Raw genomic sequence first — 17,133 nt, 5'->3', positions numbered from 1 at the left:
AAGGTTTAAATTTGAAGTAAGGGGGAAATTCTAAACCAGTTATAAACAATATCGCCTGGACAAACGAGAACCAAATTAATGTGCGTTCACTCTATCAACGTAACTTTACAGGAAATGTAAGCATTTTTATGTTAAACTTCTCAATCATTTGAACACTTCTTGATGTTCAATTAGTAAATGGGAAACACAATACATTAGATTTAAGTTTTTAACAAAATTGACCAGGCCATCATGTTCTCGCAAGGTAATGGTCACTCTCTCCTTTCTGTCGAGACATTTCCCAAATCCCCTCTCTTTTCCAACTCCCTTTACCCATGTTCAAGCGGATTCTCTCCTTTGTGTAGTGATATTCTCCAATCCTACATGCTTCTGCAGTCTACAGATCAATTGGATATTTCAATACTTTCCCAGATCACAGCCACACTTTCCCCTTCTGACCCACTGATTCATGCAGAGAAAGTGAGGGCTGCAGATGCTGGAGATCAGAGCTGAAAATGTGTTGTTGGAAAAGTGCAGCAGGTCAGGCAGCATCCAAGGAACAGGAGAATCGACGTTTCGGGCATAAGCCCTTCTTCAGGAATTCTCTGATTCATGCAAGCATGTTTCTTTCTCTTTCCTTGTATTCATGATTTTAATCTTCCATATCCATATAGTTCCCAATGGTATGTTCACATTTCATGTCTTCATTTTCCAGCACCGATCTTTAATTCCTTTAAATCAGACCTTGGCTTTCCCCTTCTTATACCAATGTTGGGCTTCTCTACCCAAAAAGTTCCCCTCTGATATTCCTGTACTTGCAACATGACTCTTTATTTTCTTCCTTGACAAATGCTGTGCCTGGGCATTTGTAAGTAGAGCGACAACCAAATGCAGAAACTGGATCAGCAAACTGAGTGATGTCAGATGATCTAGATATCTTTTTCTCATTCCTATTTCTTCTGTTAAAGGTACAAATCCTTTCTGACTATTTAATTTATTGCTTACATTGGAAAACTCCTCTTGATGATTCACTATTTCAAATCATGGTGACAAATAGAACACTCTATAGGCCTATTCAAATTCTGATCTAAAACATGTAAAGAGTCAAAAATGTCAGACTTAATTTCTTCCTGATTTCCTTTCCTATGGGGAAGCAGTGACTAAATTAGTTTGTCTCGCTGGGAACTCTATGTATATACAGTCAGAATTAGCATACTGGCTTTATATTACTGTACAAAACTGTATTTTTGTTTTAAATTAGAACTATCATTTTGTGTTCCCACCTCTCCTTGTGTTAATACATCAAATGTATCATATGGCATTCAAAAAACCATAAATAATACCAAATCAGAGATCAGGTTCAATGTGCAAGTAATACTGACATACAATTGAATGCAGCTATGAGGAGATGATGGACTAGTGTTATTATCACGAGAGTATTAACCCAGAAACTCAGCTAATATTCTGAGGACCCTGGTTTGAATTCTGTCCTGGATTTAATTTAATTTAATTTAATAAAAACATCTGGAATTAAGAATCTACTGATGGCCATAAAACCATTATTAATTTTAAAAACCCATCTGGCTCACTAATGTCCTTTTTGGGAAGGAAATCTGTCATCGTCACATACATGTGACTCTTGACCCACAGTAATGTGATTAACTCTCAGCTGCCCTTTGAAATAGCCTAGCCAGCCACTCGATTGTGTTAATCATTCAAACTACAGTACGTGCACATCAGCAGTTCAGTCAGGCAGCTCACCACCATCTTCTCAAGGGCATCTAGGAATGGCAATAAATGCTAGCCAGTCAGCAATGCCCATGTCCCATGAGTGAATTAAAAAATGCAAAATTACTATTTAATATGATCTTCAAAACAACACCAAGGTATAAGACAATAAAAACTACTTAAAGCTTGGATTAAAAAATGGCTTGAAGTTCTTTAAAAGTAGAGTCGATAGGATTTCGGATTCAGGTTGTCGCCAGTTTTGACACCATCAGTTACATAGGGTGAAGGATAAGCAAAGATACTCAAACAATGTAGGAGATCATATCAAAATTAAAAAAAGACAAGAGGTGTGGATAAGTGTGAATTTGTGCCATCTTGGAGATGAAGTCAAGCAAATGATTTTAAGTTCAACATTGGGGATGCGAAGCCAGCAAGAACATAAGGGATAAGGGATAGTTGAATGGTGGAACAGACTCAATGGGCAGAAAAGACACCACTGCTCCTGTATCTGAATGTCTTATGGTCTAATCAAAATGTGTTCAGGTCATGGTGTGTATTGTTGAATTGTTTTTGGAGTTAAATTACAAACATTCTCTTGGAGAAATTGCTAATTACCGATTTTTGGATTGTAGTTTAACTGTAAAATAAATTGTAGTGGTTCTGCCACTATGATTATTCAATCCAGTCATAATTTATTCTTAAATGAGACATTTTAGTTCAAATGGGAATTGAATTTAGAATTGTGAATACAAATCTGATTCTCTCCACATGATATCAAGAAATGATTGATGGCACTGCATTCTGCAAAGGGAATGGGCCCGAACATCATTAAATCTACAGTACTGAAGACGTGTCCTTCAGAACTAGCTGCACCACAGCCTAGTTGTTCCAGTACATTTACCCCACTGGCATTTACCAGGAATGTGAAAAGCTATCCAGGTATTCCCTGTCCACAAAAGCAGAACAATTCCAATCCAGCTAATTACTATCATATCCATCCACTCTCAATCAAAGTGAAGGAATGGGTCATTAACAGTTCTTTCAAATGGTACATGCTCAAAAATAATCTGTTCATTGATGCTCAGTTTGGATTCCAACAGGCCCACTCAGCTCCTGACTTCAATGCAGTCTGGTCTAAACAGTAAGAAAAGAACTGGAATCCGCTGGGGAAGTGAGGCTGACTGCCTTTGACATCAAGGCAGTTTTGATCTAGTGGGGCCTAAAAGAACCATAACAAAATTGAAGCCAACAGGAGAAAACTCTGCTGGTCATCTCACACAAAGGAATCTGGTTTTGTATGTTGAAGGTCAATCATCTCAGCCTCTGTACTTCACTGTCAGAACTCCTCAGGGTAGTGTCCGAGGCCCAACCATCTTCAGTTGCTTCATCAATGACCTTTCATTCGTTCAGAAGCTGGGATGATCACTGAAAATTGCACCACGTTCATTACCTTTCACAGATCCTCAGATACTGATGCAGTCCATACCCAAATGCAGCCATCTGGACAACATTAAGGTTTGGACTGCTAAGTTGCAATTAACATTTGTACCACATAAGTGCCAGACAATGGTCATCTCTAATAGAAGAGAATTTAAATATTGCCCTCAACATTTATCCCATCCTGGGATTACTATTGACAAGAAACTGCACTGGACCAGCCATAAATACTGTAGCTACAATATCAGCACAGATGCTAAGAATTCTTGAGGCAAGTAACTCACTTATGGACTTCTCCAAGCCTGTCTGCCATTTACAAGTTACAAGTCAAAAGTGGGGTGGAATGCTTTCCAGCTGGGTGATTAAATGCAGCTCCAACAACACTCAATAAGCTTGGTACCATCCAAGACAAAGCAGACTCAACAGGAACCACAATGAACACCTTCAACATTCATTCATTCCAATCATTACGTATAGCCATCTTACCATGACCTTCTCCAGAGCAAATTGAGATAGGCGATATGTGCTGCCCAGCTTTGTGACACCCACATTCATGAATAATTGTTTTTAAAGTCATATGTTTTTAAAGTCATATATATATACAGTAACCTGGTATGAACCATTAAATTTTATGACTGGAGCAAAACAATCAAAAGATTGTTACTCACGTCAGGATGAATTCAACACAGAGCAAGAGGTGAAAGGTAAGTTTTATAATGAACTGGACTGATTACTTTTAATGTTAGTACATTTACAGTTGAATAAACATATTTTTATATGTCAATGTATTTTATGCATTAAAAGAAATAAAGGAAAACATTATACCTTACATTATTTACTTCCATATACCGTTTCATTTCAGAGTGTACTCCTTGACACCATTCAATTGTTGTGATTTGCATCATGCTAGATATTTGCAAAGGAATAGAAGAGTAATATTTTGAAGTTCTGTACTCATCATCTTGCAAGTAAAAGCTGTAAGTTCTAGGCTCTTGTTGGGTCCAATTATCAGAGTTAAGTTTTAGAACAACTGATTGCTGTGAAGAATCTGGAAAAGGGCGTTCCTGAGATTTCTAGAAAGAATAAGTGTACTTATTTAACTGCAACATACTGAAGGAGTTATTAGTAGAATCATGCATTGATCCAAGGTGCAGAGGTTGCTATTTCACTTTCACACTTCAGGAAACAGGAATCCAACTACATCTCCTTGCTGCTGGGAATAACTGTATTTTTGAAGGCTAGATTACCAGCCATGACTTGGAGATGCAGGTGTTGGACTGGGGTGTGCAAACTTAAAAATCACATGACCCCAGGTTAGGGACCAACAGGTTTATTTAGAAGCACTAACTTTCGGAGCGCTGCTCCTTCATCAGGTGGTTGCAAGCATGTTGCCTCAATTTTTCCCTGTTTCCATTTTTTTTTTGACTATTCAACGTTTTATGGCTCATTCCTGCATCAATTAAAATAAATAGATGTCGGAAGCCAAAAAAAACTATGTCCAATGATTAAGGCAGTTTTTTTTAAAAAAACACAAATGCTACTATAACAAAATAAGTTAATGGATCCACTGGCTGATTCTACTACTTATACACAAAAAGGACCTTTTTCCTATTCCCCTGCCAAATTCCTTTCCACCCTCATGTAGAACAAGTAGCTATAATATGTTTAACAATATTACACAAATTAACAATATTTTTGTCTGAAGATTTCTTTAAGACATGATGAAGAACGCATTATATTTTGCGAAATATTTTCACGGTTATATATTCCAGTTTCATACAGTTTTTGTTATAAAGTATCTTTATACATTCTGCACCTTTGACAAAATGAGATTTGAAATAGAAATCGCCTTAAAAGAACAATAATTATGCTAACATGTTTTAAGACTTTTTTTTCTGACTGAAACTGCTTAATTATAGCATACTGAGAGACTATAGGCTGCAATGCACCTCAATATTGACTTCTGCAACAAGACACATTCATGCAAATGAGTAGTAAATTATTTAGACTAAAGATTTGGAACTGGTCCGGAAAATTTACATGCATCAATGTTTCAGTGGAAAACCAGCATATATCAGCTATGCTTGAATTGTCTTAAAATAAATTACTCTATCCCATTATTATGCCAAGGCATTCTTGAAACAGAAAAGTGAAAAAAAGCAAAAGGCCCAGGCTCAGACAGCACTCTTAAGTAACTGCTGCACAACACTTGAGGAGTATTGATCTACTGTGTTTAAAATAATACTCAAAGCTTAAGTGTGAATTTTACAACAATTTTGTTTTCATTTTCAAAATTGCAGATATTAGAACTTATTAATGAAGAGCGTCCAATTTTTCTTAATCTTTACAAAAGTAAAACAGCTCAAAGATAGCAATACTTACAAAACAATCCTATCTACATACTTATGATGCAGGTAATAAATTTTAATTCCAATCAGAACTTGTTTGAATGTCGACTGTGATGAAATGTCATTTTGGATTTTGATTTTAAAACACAGGTTAGATTGATGTTTCAACATACTAAATTAAACGTGATCTATTGAGCCAAGTTTTATTCAAGACTCAGGATTGTCCAGTCCTACCAACACCTGGAATCGTAAAGCGGGGACTCTTGTAGAATCGGAGTTAAATGCACGTCTTTTAAAGCATGCCTGTGGAGGTAAGAATGTAAAACAGATGTGATGTTGCGTTTATTTCATGGACTTCTCTGGGAATAGAAGACACTCACAATGGATTATTTGAACTCTTTAAGGCTAAACTAAGGGCATTAGCGATAAATTGAAGATAGAAATAAAAGCAGGGTCCTGTAAGGACCAGATGTTTAAAGTAATTGCCCAGCATTTAGATTGAAAAGTAAAGTGACCTGAATTTGATTGGTAAGTGGAATTTGACACATCACCATTTGGAAGATTCAGCTAGAAATGAAAAAAAAACTTGATGGAGAGAATAAAGAGAAATTAAGAGAGTTAAATTGGAAGAAATAGAGAAGCAGAGAGAAATGGAAAGGATGGGGAAAAAATTAAAAAGAGAATTGAAAATAAGAAAGCTTGAATAAATAAAAAGAGTGAAAAGTGAAGGAAAATAGAAAGGGAGAAGACAAACAGAAATGGAAAGGGAGATGAAAGTTTAAAATGCTTGACCTTCAAAAAGATAAGCAACTCAGAAAAAACAACTTCGAAAGAGAAAATCTTAGAATAAAAGAAGGAGGAAGAGCCTGTAGCTCAGAAGATGATCCTGATTCCAATAACAGATTTGATTTAAATACTAATCTATGTTAATTAAATACCTAGATTTATAGAGTAAGCAGTTAAAAAATGTTTGCCTCATTTGAAATGATAGCTCGGAAAACCAAAGGACTAAAAGATGTCTGGATCCTAGGGTGTTTTAACACGTATGACTTTGAATGTGTTTGCCAGTTTGTCAGAACAGCAATCTGCAACATGGGAAACTGTTTTAAAAACAACTTAAAATTCAAGTGGTCAGAAGCATTATCAATTAAAATGTATGACAAAGCAAAAAATCGAATCATACATTTGTAAAATTTGCAACAGAATCAGTGATTTCAATTTCTAAAGTGGGAGAAAACTTTTTATAACCTGAGGGAAATCATGCTTAGGGAGGAATTCAGAAATAGCATTTCATTTCAGCAAACCTTAAAATTTATTTAGATGAGCTGCAAGTTTCAAAACTCTGAGAAGCAACAGTTCTGGTAAATGCATATGGGAGTTCCCTCAATTACATTTGGGAAAATGGTTAAATGGAAATCCATTTGGGGACAGAAAACATACTAGATTTAGGGAGCAAATAGAAAAAAACTACAGCATGGAAACAGACACTTCAGTCCAAGCAGTCCATGTTGACCATAATCCCAAACCAAAATAGTCTCACCTGCTGTCTGTTGGCCCATATCCCACCAAACACTTCTTATTTATATAATTATCCAAATGTCTTTTAAATTTTGTAATTGTGCCCATATCCACCAATTCTCAGGAATTTCATTCTACACACAACCTAACCCTTTATATAAAAAAATTTGCCCCTCATGTCTTTTTTAAATCTCTCTACTCTCACTTTAAAAGTATGTCCCCTAATCTTGAAATCCCTCATCCTAGGGAAAAGACACCTCCTATTAACCCTAGCTATATCCCTCATGATTTTATAAACCTCTATAAGGTCACCCCTCAACCTCCTACGCTCCAGTAAAAGAGGTTTCAACCTATCCAGCTTTTCCTTATAACTCAAACCTTCCATACCTAGCAACAGCCTAGTAAATCTCTTCTGAACCTTTTCCAGCTTAATAATATCCTTCCTATAACTGGATGACGAACTGGACACAATACTGCAGAAGAGTCCTCTCCAATGTCCTGTACTTCCCAACTCCTATACTCAAAGGATTGAGCAATGAAGACAAGCATGCTAAATGCATTTTTAACCACCCTATCTATGTGTGATACTAACTTCAAAGAATTATGCACCTGAACCCCTAGGTCCCTCTGGATAAATCCTATCCATGTTTGTTGTACCAAAATGCAATACCTCGCATTTATCCAGATTGAATTCCATCTGCCATTTTCCAGCCTATTGACCCATTTGATCATGATTTCATAATCTTAGAAAACCTTCTCCACTGTTTATTATGCCACCAATTTTGGTGTCTTCTGCAAACTTACTTACCATGCCTTCTATATTCTCATATAAATGTCAAACAAAAGTGGACCCAGAATTGATCCCTGTGGAACACCGCTAGTGAGAAGCCTTCAGTCTGAAAAATCAACTTCTACTACCATTATGTCTCCTGCTGTGAAGCCAATTTTGTATCCAATTGGCAAGCTCACCCTGCATCTCATGTGACCTAACTTTACTAATTAGTCAACCATGCAGCACCTTGTCAAAGGTTTTACTGAAGTCCAAGTAAACAATGTCTACTGCTCCTGCTGTTATCAATCTTTCTTTGGTAACTTCCTCAAGAAACTCAATCACGTTTGTGAGACACAACTTTCCTTCCATAATATTATGCTGACTATCTCTAAACAATTTTTTGCCTCTCTAAATGTTCATAAATCCTATCTTTTAAAATCACATCCAGCAATTTACCACCAACCAAAACTAGACTCACAGGTTTCTCCTTTCAACCCTTCTTAAACAAACGTACAACATGATCCACCCTCACTACAGTTATAGATTAGATTAGGTTAGATTCCCTACAGTGTGGAAACGGGTCCTTCGGCCCAACAAGTCCACACCAAGCCTCTGAAGAGCAACCCACCCAGTCCCACACCCCCACATTTACCCCGACTAATGCACCTAACACAACAGGCAATTTAGCATGGCCAATTCACCTAACCTGCACATCTTTGGACTGTGGGAGAAAACCGGAGCACCTGGAGAAAACCCACGCAGACACAGTGAGAATGTGCAAACTCCAGAAAGATAGTTGCCCGAGGCAGGAATTGAACGTGGGTCCCTAGCGCTGTCAGGCAGCAGTGCTAACCACTGAGCCACCGTGCCAACTGAGATGATAGATGATCAAGGAGGTAAACCAGTAAAGATATTTAAATGCACTGGAGTTCGTTAACCACTGATGCTGGTTGAAAATGCAATTTGTCTTCCAGAAGGGTTAATGAAGAAGAAAAATATAAACTGGAGGCATACAGAAACTAAGCCCATTGTAAAGAGTTAGGTTCGAAAGTCACATAGTACATGAGCGATGTTTAGTTAATTAGTGCACCAAATCCAGAGAGCAGGAGTGGATTTGGAAATGACCTGGCTTGTTCAAGAATATTGGCCTCACCACTTGTCTTGAAATGCTAAAAGTATAATGACCAAAATGCTGCAGGAGAACTTCCTGGATAGTTCCCTGACTATGTTGTGACTTGATCTCAGGCCCATAAAATTGGACAGGAAGAGAAGGAAGCAATTAGAAACGAGAGATGACTTGGAAATTCAGTTATCAAACAAAATTACTAAAAACTTATTAAAAAAAAAGGAAAGTAATCGGAATCATGCTGACATGTTTAGCCTTTCTTCTTTCAATCCTGAATTCAGAGAACTGTACCAAACAGTCTCCTTCATATGTGATTCAGAATCAATGCTGAAGTGTTACTATTTGAAAGACAATGGATGAATAAGGTAATGGAGATTATCTCATATATTACCTAATGAGGAATGGGCAGTAGTCCATCAGATGACAGTTCCATCTGACTATCTTAATGCCGTTGTACAAGAGGCTCATGAGATTTCAAGGAAGATTACTTTGCGATTAGAGAAAACAGCTTACATGAAACAAATTTTATTACAAAGACATGGTTAAATCTTGTTAGACATGCCACACATTTCAGGTAATGGGAAAAACCCAACCATTAATTCACCTGTGTTCTTAATTCCGATACCAACTTTTGAAGAACCATTTAGGGTCATAATAAATTGTGCAGGATCTTGTCTAAAACTAGGATTGGGAATTATGGATGCTTCAGGATATTGTGTTGAAACAATGTATTTTAGGGGAAAAAATAGCAATAATGACGATGTACGAGGTGGTTTAACTAGTTTACAAGGCATGAATTATTCAAAGAAGTACAAGTTAATTACAAATGAATATTTGTATCAAAATAAGGCATGGCAAGTGACTGAGGTGTTTGTGGGAGAGCACTTTGAGGCAAGTGACTATAATTCTACTAGTTTTAAAATAGTTATGGAAAGAATAGGCCTGGTACACAAGTTAAAAGTTCCAAATTGGGGCAAGACCAAATATGATGGTATTACTCAGGGACTTTCAAAAATTGGTTGGGGAAGCTGATTGCAGCTAAAAGGATGTCAGGCAAGTGGGAGGCTTTCAAAAGTGAGATAGCAGGAGTTCAGAACCAGCATATTCCTGTTAGTGTGAAGGTTAAGGCTGGCAGGAGTAGAGAACATGGAATGACTAGATATACTGAGGCTCCGGACAAGAAAAAGGAGGAATATGTCAGGTATAGGCAAGGATAAAGGGATCAAGGGAATTCCTTGAGGAATATAAGCTGTGTAGGACAAGACATTTGGATAAGTACATGAATAGGAAAGGTTTGGAGGAGCCAGGAGCAGGCAAGTGGGACTAGTTTAGTTTGGGATGATGTTCCGCATTGACTGGTTGGACTGAAGGTCTGTTTCCTTGGTGTTTGACTTTGTGACTCTATGAGAGAAATCAAGAGGGCAAAAAGGGGACATGCAACAGCTTTGACAGATAAGGTTAGGGAGAATGCAAAGAGATTCAATCAAGTATATTCAGGGTAACTAGGGAGAAATTCTTAAAGATTAATGAGGCCTTCTACACGTGGAACCACAGAAGATGGGTGACATCCTCAACAAAAAATTCACATCTATATTTATTGTGGAGAAAGATATGGAAGCTAGAGAACTTGAAAAAATACACAGGGATATCTTGAAGAGAGTCCATATTACAGAAGAGGAGATGCGAGACATCTTAAAATACATAAAGGGAGATAAATTGCCAGGACATGATAAACTGTAATAATGGACACTGGGACCCCCAATAGAGATACTTTTATTATCGACAGCCATGGGTGAGGTTCCAGAAGCCTGGAGGGTGGCTAATGTTGTGCTATTATTGAATAAAAGCTACAAGAAAGAGCCAGGGGACCACAGACAGGTGAGTCTGATGTTAGTGATAAAGCGATTTGGATGAAAATATAAAAGGGATGGTCACAAAGTTTGTGGATGACAACAAAACTGGTGAACAGTGAACATCCAAATCATTTATATAAATGATGAAAAGCAGTGGACCCAGCACCGATCCTTGCGGCACACCATTGGTCACAGATCTCCAGTCTGAAAGGAAACCCTCCATCTACCTTTGAGCCAGTTCTGTATCCAAATAGCTAATTCTCTCTGTATTCCATGTGATCTAACCTTGCTAACCAGTCTATCATGAGGAACCTTATTGAAATGCTTTACTAAAGTCCATATAGATTATGTTCACTGCTCTGCCCTCATCAATCCCCTTTGTTACTTCTTCAAAAAACACTGTCAATTAGTAAGATATGATTTCCCATGCACAAAGACATGTTGACTATCCCTAATAGGTCCTCGCCTTTCCAAACACATGTAAATCCTCTCCCTCAGGATTCCCTACAACAGAGAAGTCAGGCTTACCAGTCTATAGTTCTATGGCTTTTCCTTACCACTTTTCTTAAATAGTGCATCACGTTAGCCAACCTCCAGTCTTCTGGTACCTCACCTGTGACTATCGATGATACAAATATCTCAGCAAGGGGTCCAGCAATCACTTCCCTAGTTTCCCATACAGTTCTCAGGTGCACTTGATCAGGTCCTGGGGATTTATCCACCTTTATCTATTTTAAGACATTGAGCACCTCCTCCTCTGTAATATGGACATTTTTTGAGATGTCACCATCTATTTCCCAACATTCTATGTCCTCCATCTCTTTCTCCACAGTATAAACAGATGCAAAATACTCATTTAGTATCTGCCCTATCTCCTGCTGCTCCATACATAGGCTGCCTTTCTGAACTTTGAGGGGTCCTATTCTCTCCTTAGTTACTCTTTTGTCCTTAATCCCTTTGGATTCTCCTTAACCCTATTTGCCAAAGCTATCTCATATCCCCTTTTTGCCCTCCTGATTTCAGTCTTAAGTAGACTTCTACTGCCTTTATACTCCTATAAGGATTCACTCGATCTATTCTGTCTATACCTGACATATGCTTATTTATTTTTCTTGACTAAAACCTCAATTTCTCTAATCATCCAGCATTCCCAACACCTACCTGCCTTGCCTTTCACCCTAACAGGAACATGCTGACCCTGGACTCTTGTTATCTCATTGTTGAAGGCTTCCCATTTCCCAGCTGTCCCTTTACCTGTGAACATCCGCAACCAATCAACTTTTGAAAGTTCTTGCCCAATACCGTCAAAATTGGCTTTCCTCCAATTTAGAACTTTAACTTTTAGGTCAGGTTTATCCTTTACCATCACTGTTTTAAAATTAATAGAATTATGGTCGCTGGCCCCAAAGTGTTCCCCCACTGACACCTCAGTCACTTGCCTTGCCTTATTTTCCAAGAGGCGATCAAGTTTTGCACCTTCTCTCGTAGATACATTGACATACTGAATCAGAAAATTCTGCTGCACACACCTAACAAATTCCTTTTCATCTGTAGGGATTCTATTCGGTTTTAAACCCTTAATACCATGGCAGTCCCAGTCTATGTTTGGAAAGTTAAAATCCCCAACCTTAACCACCCTATTATTCTGACAGATAACTGAGATCTCCTTACAAATTTCCTGCTGACCATTGAGGGGGTCTACAGTCCAATTCTAATCAGGTAATCGCCCCTTTCTTATTTCTCAGTTCCATTCAAATAAATTCAAATTCCCTTGCAAGAGCGACACAATGTCCTCTGATTGCTGGAGGGTCTTCTGACAGTTCAACGTCTTCAAAGTCATGAAGAAAATCTAGGAGAAGCTTCTGCACAACTGCATGCAAGCAGTCCTTACTGACATCACCTCTGGCCTCCACAATGATGTCAATAGCATTTTTAATGTTAAAGCTCTTCCAAAATTGAAAAACACTATCCTCATATCCCTTTCAGTAGCTGGAATCAGCTTATTGAATGTGTGCCTTAAATGATAAGCTTCTGCACCCTGGTCCATGGGTTGAATGAGACGATGTTGAGTTTGGAGGTAGAAATAGCATTTGATGTTTTCACATGGCTCACCCATGGTGGGAGGATGGCTTGGTGCGTTGTCCAGAATGAGGAGACTATTGAAATGCAAATTTTTTCTCCTGCAATAATTTCTAAAAAACATCCTCGAAAATATTAACAATAAGGTCAGAAAAAAATTGCCCCGTCATCCAACCTCCTTTACTTGACCTGAAGTAAACACCTGTAGTGGACTTAAGGCAACCTTTCAAGACTTGTGTGTTGGCAGTGATATACTAACATAGGCTTAAACTTTAAGTCCCCACTAGCATTGGCACCCGACAACACAATCATATGATCCTTTGCAATCTAAAATCTGGTGTGTGTGCTTCATTCTTAAAAATGTAGGTTCTGGATGGCATTCTCTTCCAGTACAAACCTGTCTCGTCCAAACTGAAGATTTGAACTAAGATGTAGCCTTCTTCTTCAATCAATCTTTTCACCATGAGAGGAAATGATAACACTTGTTCCTTGTTTGTACTGGCAGCTTCGCCACGTAAGTTTACATTATTGAATCCAGCATGCCAGCCACTACTACCATTGAAGGCAGGCACATCTGCAGGATTTTCAACTTTTTTCCTTAGGTCCTCATAAATTGATAAGGCTTCCTGTTTTATGGTGAGAAAGGTGGTCCTAGATTGCTTTCTCGATTGATTTTCTATCCAGACACTGGAAGCTGCTCCATCTCCTCAAGTTTGTTTGTTCATGATCCCACAGACTTGCTAGCATTCAGATTTGATCCAGCAATACAGCTTGCTTTAATTTTTTCTGCATTGTCTCTAATGGTGCATAGCGTAGACTCCTTTATTCCTGTTGCATGAACAATATCACGTGCTCTTTCATAAAGTCATAGGGTCATAGAGATATACAGCACGGAAACAGACCCTTCTGTCCACTTGTCCATGCTGACCAAATGTTCATTATGCTCAAAATGCTTTATAATATCTAGCTTCTGTTCAAGTATTGTAGCCTTTCTTTTACAGTCACCACCTGTGATTTTTCTCACCTGAATGCTTTCTGTCAACATCCTTGCAATTTTGCCCTTCCATATTCATGGAAAACACAGCAAGATTTGCCAAAAACAGGACCTAAAATTACTGAGTACAACACTACCTTTCACGAAACACAAAGTGCATGAGCCAACTGATCATGTAATGTCAACACAAAGTCCAGTCGTCTGCACTTGTGACAACTAGTGCCTGGGATGGAATCACTTAATAGCTAATGGAAGTTCGTGTTATTAAAAAAACTGTTCCCAATTCACTATTTGGGTTACAGTCAAACTGCATTTATAAAGATGCACAATATGGGAGAACAACCTGTACAATTAAGACATCTGGCAGAATGTATAATTAAGCTGATAGAAATAAAACTGTGAAATCTGAGGAAGAGACAGAATCAGATTTGCAACAGAAAAATAAATTATTTTTTTTAATGGTTTAGATTAGAATCCCTACAGTGTGGAAACAGGCCCTTCAGCCCAACAAGTCCACACCGATCCTCCAAATAATAACCCATCCAGACCCATTTCCCTCTAATGCACTGTGGGCAATTTAGCATGGTCAATTCACCTGACCTGCACACCTTTGGACTGTGGGAGGAAACTGGAGCACCCAGAAGAACCTATACAGACACTTGGGGAGATTGTGCAAACTCTACATCGACAGTCACTCGAGGCTGGAATTATACCCAGGTCCCTGGTGGTGTGAGGCAGCAGTCCGAACAACTGAGCCCCCCACGCCCAGTTTAGGGTGATAAAGTTTATTCAGACTTTCAAACTCTTGGTGAGGTGATGTTTCACGAAAAATTTGAAGTCAGCAATCTTTTTGGTATCAAGTCTCGCTAGAAAATTATCAAGATTCTAAAATAAAGGAAACTGCACTTTTAGCTGATATTTCTGAAGTGCCGCATTGCGCAGACACATGGGGCAGCAAATCTTTGTTTGCAAACTGGGAAGATAAATGAGTTGATAATAAACAGAACATTGCTCACCATGACAAGCATACCAGAAATGATAAAAAGGGGCTTCCACTTCTCAAATTAAGACAATGGGACTCAATTTGGAAGATATTTAAAAAAAATCAAGGAGACCAACATATTATCTTTCCTATATAAAAACAGAATTCTGGAAATTGAAAGTGAAGCATGCAGGCCTGTCAAATGTTTTTGCAGCAAGCAGTTTATTAGCAAGTGAAAGCTATCACAAACCAATACCATAAAATGTATTTACAGTTTAAGAGTCAAAGTTCTCTAGTTGACGGGGAAAGCTTTCTAATTTTGTCCGAAAGAAAATCCAGGACACAGTTTTAGCTTTAAGCTTATTGCTAGCAAAACATGTTAAAAAGGAGCATACCAATTCAAGACATTGGTCAAAGGTTTTACCTGTTCAACTGCATACAGTTGTACTTTAGCCAATGAGCCTCTACTGTTGGAATGGTATCAAAATTGCCTATTAATGTCAATTTCATGCTTGGAAACGGCCTAGCAGAAGATTAAAGATTTGCCATCTCCTGAGATGGAAGACATGTCCATTGAAGCTGATGAATCGAATCGAATCGAATCGAATTTATTGTCACATGTACCGAGGCACAGTAAAAAGCCTTGTCTTGCAAGCAATACAGGCAGATCACATAGTTAAGTAACAGAGATAAGTAAATAATAAGTAAACAGTGGCAAAAACAAAAACACAGGTAAAGGTGAATGTTAATAGTTTGAGTCCATTCAGTATTCTAACAACAACAGTGGAGTAGAAATTGTTTTGAAACCGGCTGGTGAGTGTGTTCAAGCTTCTTCTGATGGCAGAGATTGTAGAAAAACATTGCCAGGATGGGATGGATCTTTGAGAATGTTGGTGGCCTTTCCTTGACAGCGGGCCTGGTAGATGGATTGTATAGATGGGAGGTAGGCTTTTGTGGTTGTCCGGGCTGAGTTCATCATTCTCTGTTACTGTCCCCGATCTTGAATAGTACAGTTGCCATGCCAGGTAGTGATACATCCAGACAGAATGCTCTCGATGCCACACCTATAAAAGTTGGCAAGAGTATTCGCTGTCATGCCAAATTTCCTCAGCTGCCTGAGGAAGAAGAGACATTGTTGGGCCTTTGTAACCAGTGCATCCACATGAAGAGTCCAAGAAAGCTTGTTATGGATGACCACTCCCAGGAGCTTGACACTCTCCACTCAATAGACAATAGACAATAGGTGCAGGAGTAGGCCATTCTGCCCTTCGAGCCTGCACCACCATTCAATTAGTGGGCGGCACGGTGGCACAGTGGTTAGCACTGCTGCCTCACAGCGCCTGAGACCCGGGTTCAATTCCCGCCTCAGGCGACTGACTGTGTGGAGTTTGCACGTTCTCCCGTGTCTGCGTGGGTTTCCTCCGGGTGCTCCGGTTTCCTCCCACAGTCCAAAGATGTGCAGGTCAGGTGAATTGGCCATGCTAAATTGCCCTTAGTGTTAGGTAAGGGGTAATGTAGGGGTTTGGGTGGGTTGCGCTTCGGCGGGTCGGTGTGGACTTGTTGGGCCGAAGGGCCTGTTTCCACACTGTAATGTAATGTAATCTAATCTAATCAATGTGATCATGGCTGATCATCCTCAATCAGTATCCTGTTCCTGCCTTATCTCCATAACCCTTGATTCCACTATCCTTGAGAGCCTTATCCAACTCTTCCTTAAATGAATCCAGATACTGGGCCTCCACTGCCCTCTGGGGCAGAGCATTTCACACAGCCACCACTCTCTGGGTGAAGAAGTTTCTCCTCATCTCTGTCCTAAATGGTCTACCCCGTATTTTTAAGCTGTGTTCACTGGTTCGGCACGCACCCATCAGCGGAAACATGTTTCCTGCCTCCAGAGTGTCCAATCCTTTAATAAATAGTCTTATATGTCTCAATCAGATCCCCTCTCAGTCTTCTAAACTCAAGTGTATACAAGCCCAGTCGCTCCAGTCTTTCAGTGTAAGGTAATCCCGCCATTCCAGGAATTGACCTCGTGAACCTACGCTGCACTCCCTCAATAGCCAGAATGTCTTTCCTCAAATTTGGAGACCAGAACTGCACACAGTACTCCAGGTGTGGTCTCACCAGGGCCCTGTACAACTGCAGAAGCACCTCTTTACTTCTATACTCAATTCCTCTTGTTATGAAGGCCAGCATGCTATTAGCCTTCTTCACTACCTGCTGTACCTGCATGCTTACCTTCATTGACTGGTGTACAAGAACACCCAGATCTCTCTGTACTGCCCCTTTACCTAAACTGATTCCATTGAGGTAGTAA

General features: G+C 39.0%; 1 protein-coding gene across 3 annotated transcripts in view; it reads right to left on the bottom strand.

Moving 5' to 3' along the window:
• The window catches only part of mipol1 (mirror-image polydactyly 1), a 413,402-nt gene that overhangs the window by 257,221 nt on the left and 139,048 nt on the right, over nt 1–17,133 (bottom strand). The window contains exon 4 of one of the 3 annotated variants that reach the window (XM_043697843.1): nt 3,970–4,217. The exons of the other annotated variants lie outside the window; for them this stretch is intronic. Within the exon in view, the coding sequence (XP_043553778.1) occupies nt 3,970–4,049 (80 nt within the window). The 5' untranslated portion in view covers nt 4,050–4,217. The remainder of the gene's footprint in view (nt 1–3,969; nt 4,218–17,133) is intronic. 3 annotated transcript variants of the gene reach the window in all.

The sequence above is a fragment of the Chiloscyllium plagiosum genome, chromosome 10 (assembly GCF_004010195.1).
Source record: "Chiloscyllium plagiosum isolate BGI_BamShark_2017 chromosome 10, ASM401019v2, whole genome shotgun sequence".
Taxonomy (NCBI): Eukaryota; Metazoa; Chordata; class Chondrichthyes; order Orectolobiformes; family Hemiscylliidae; genus Chiloscyllium; species Chiloscyllium plagiosum.
Note: the sequence above shows the minus strand (reverse complement) of the source record. Positions and strands in the feature narration are given on the sequence as shown.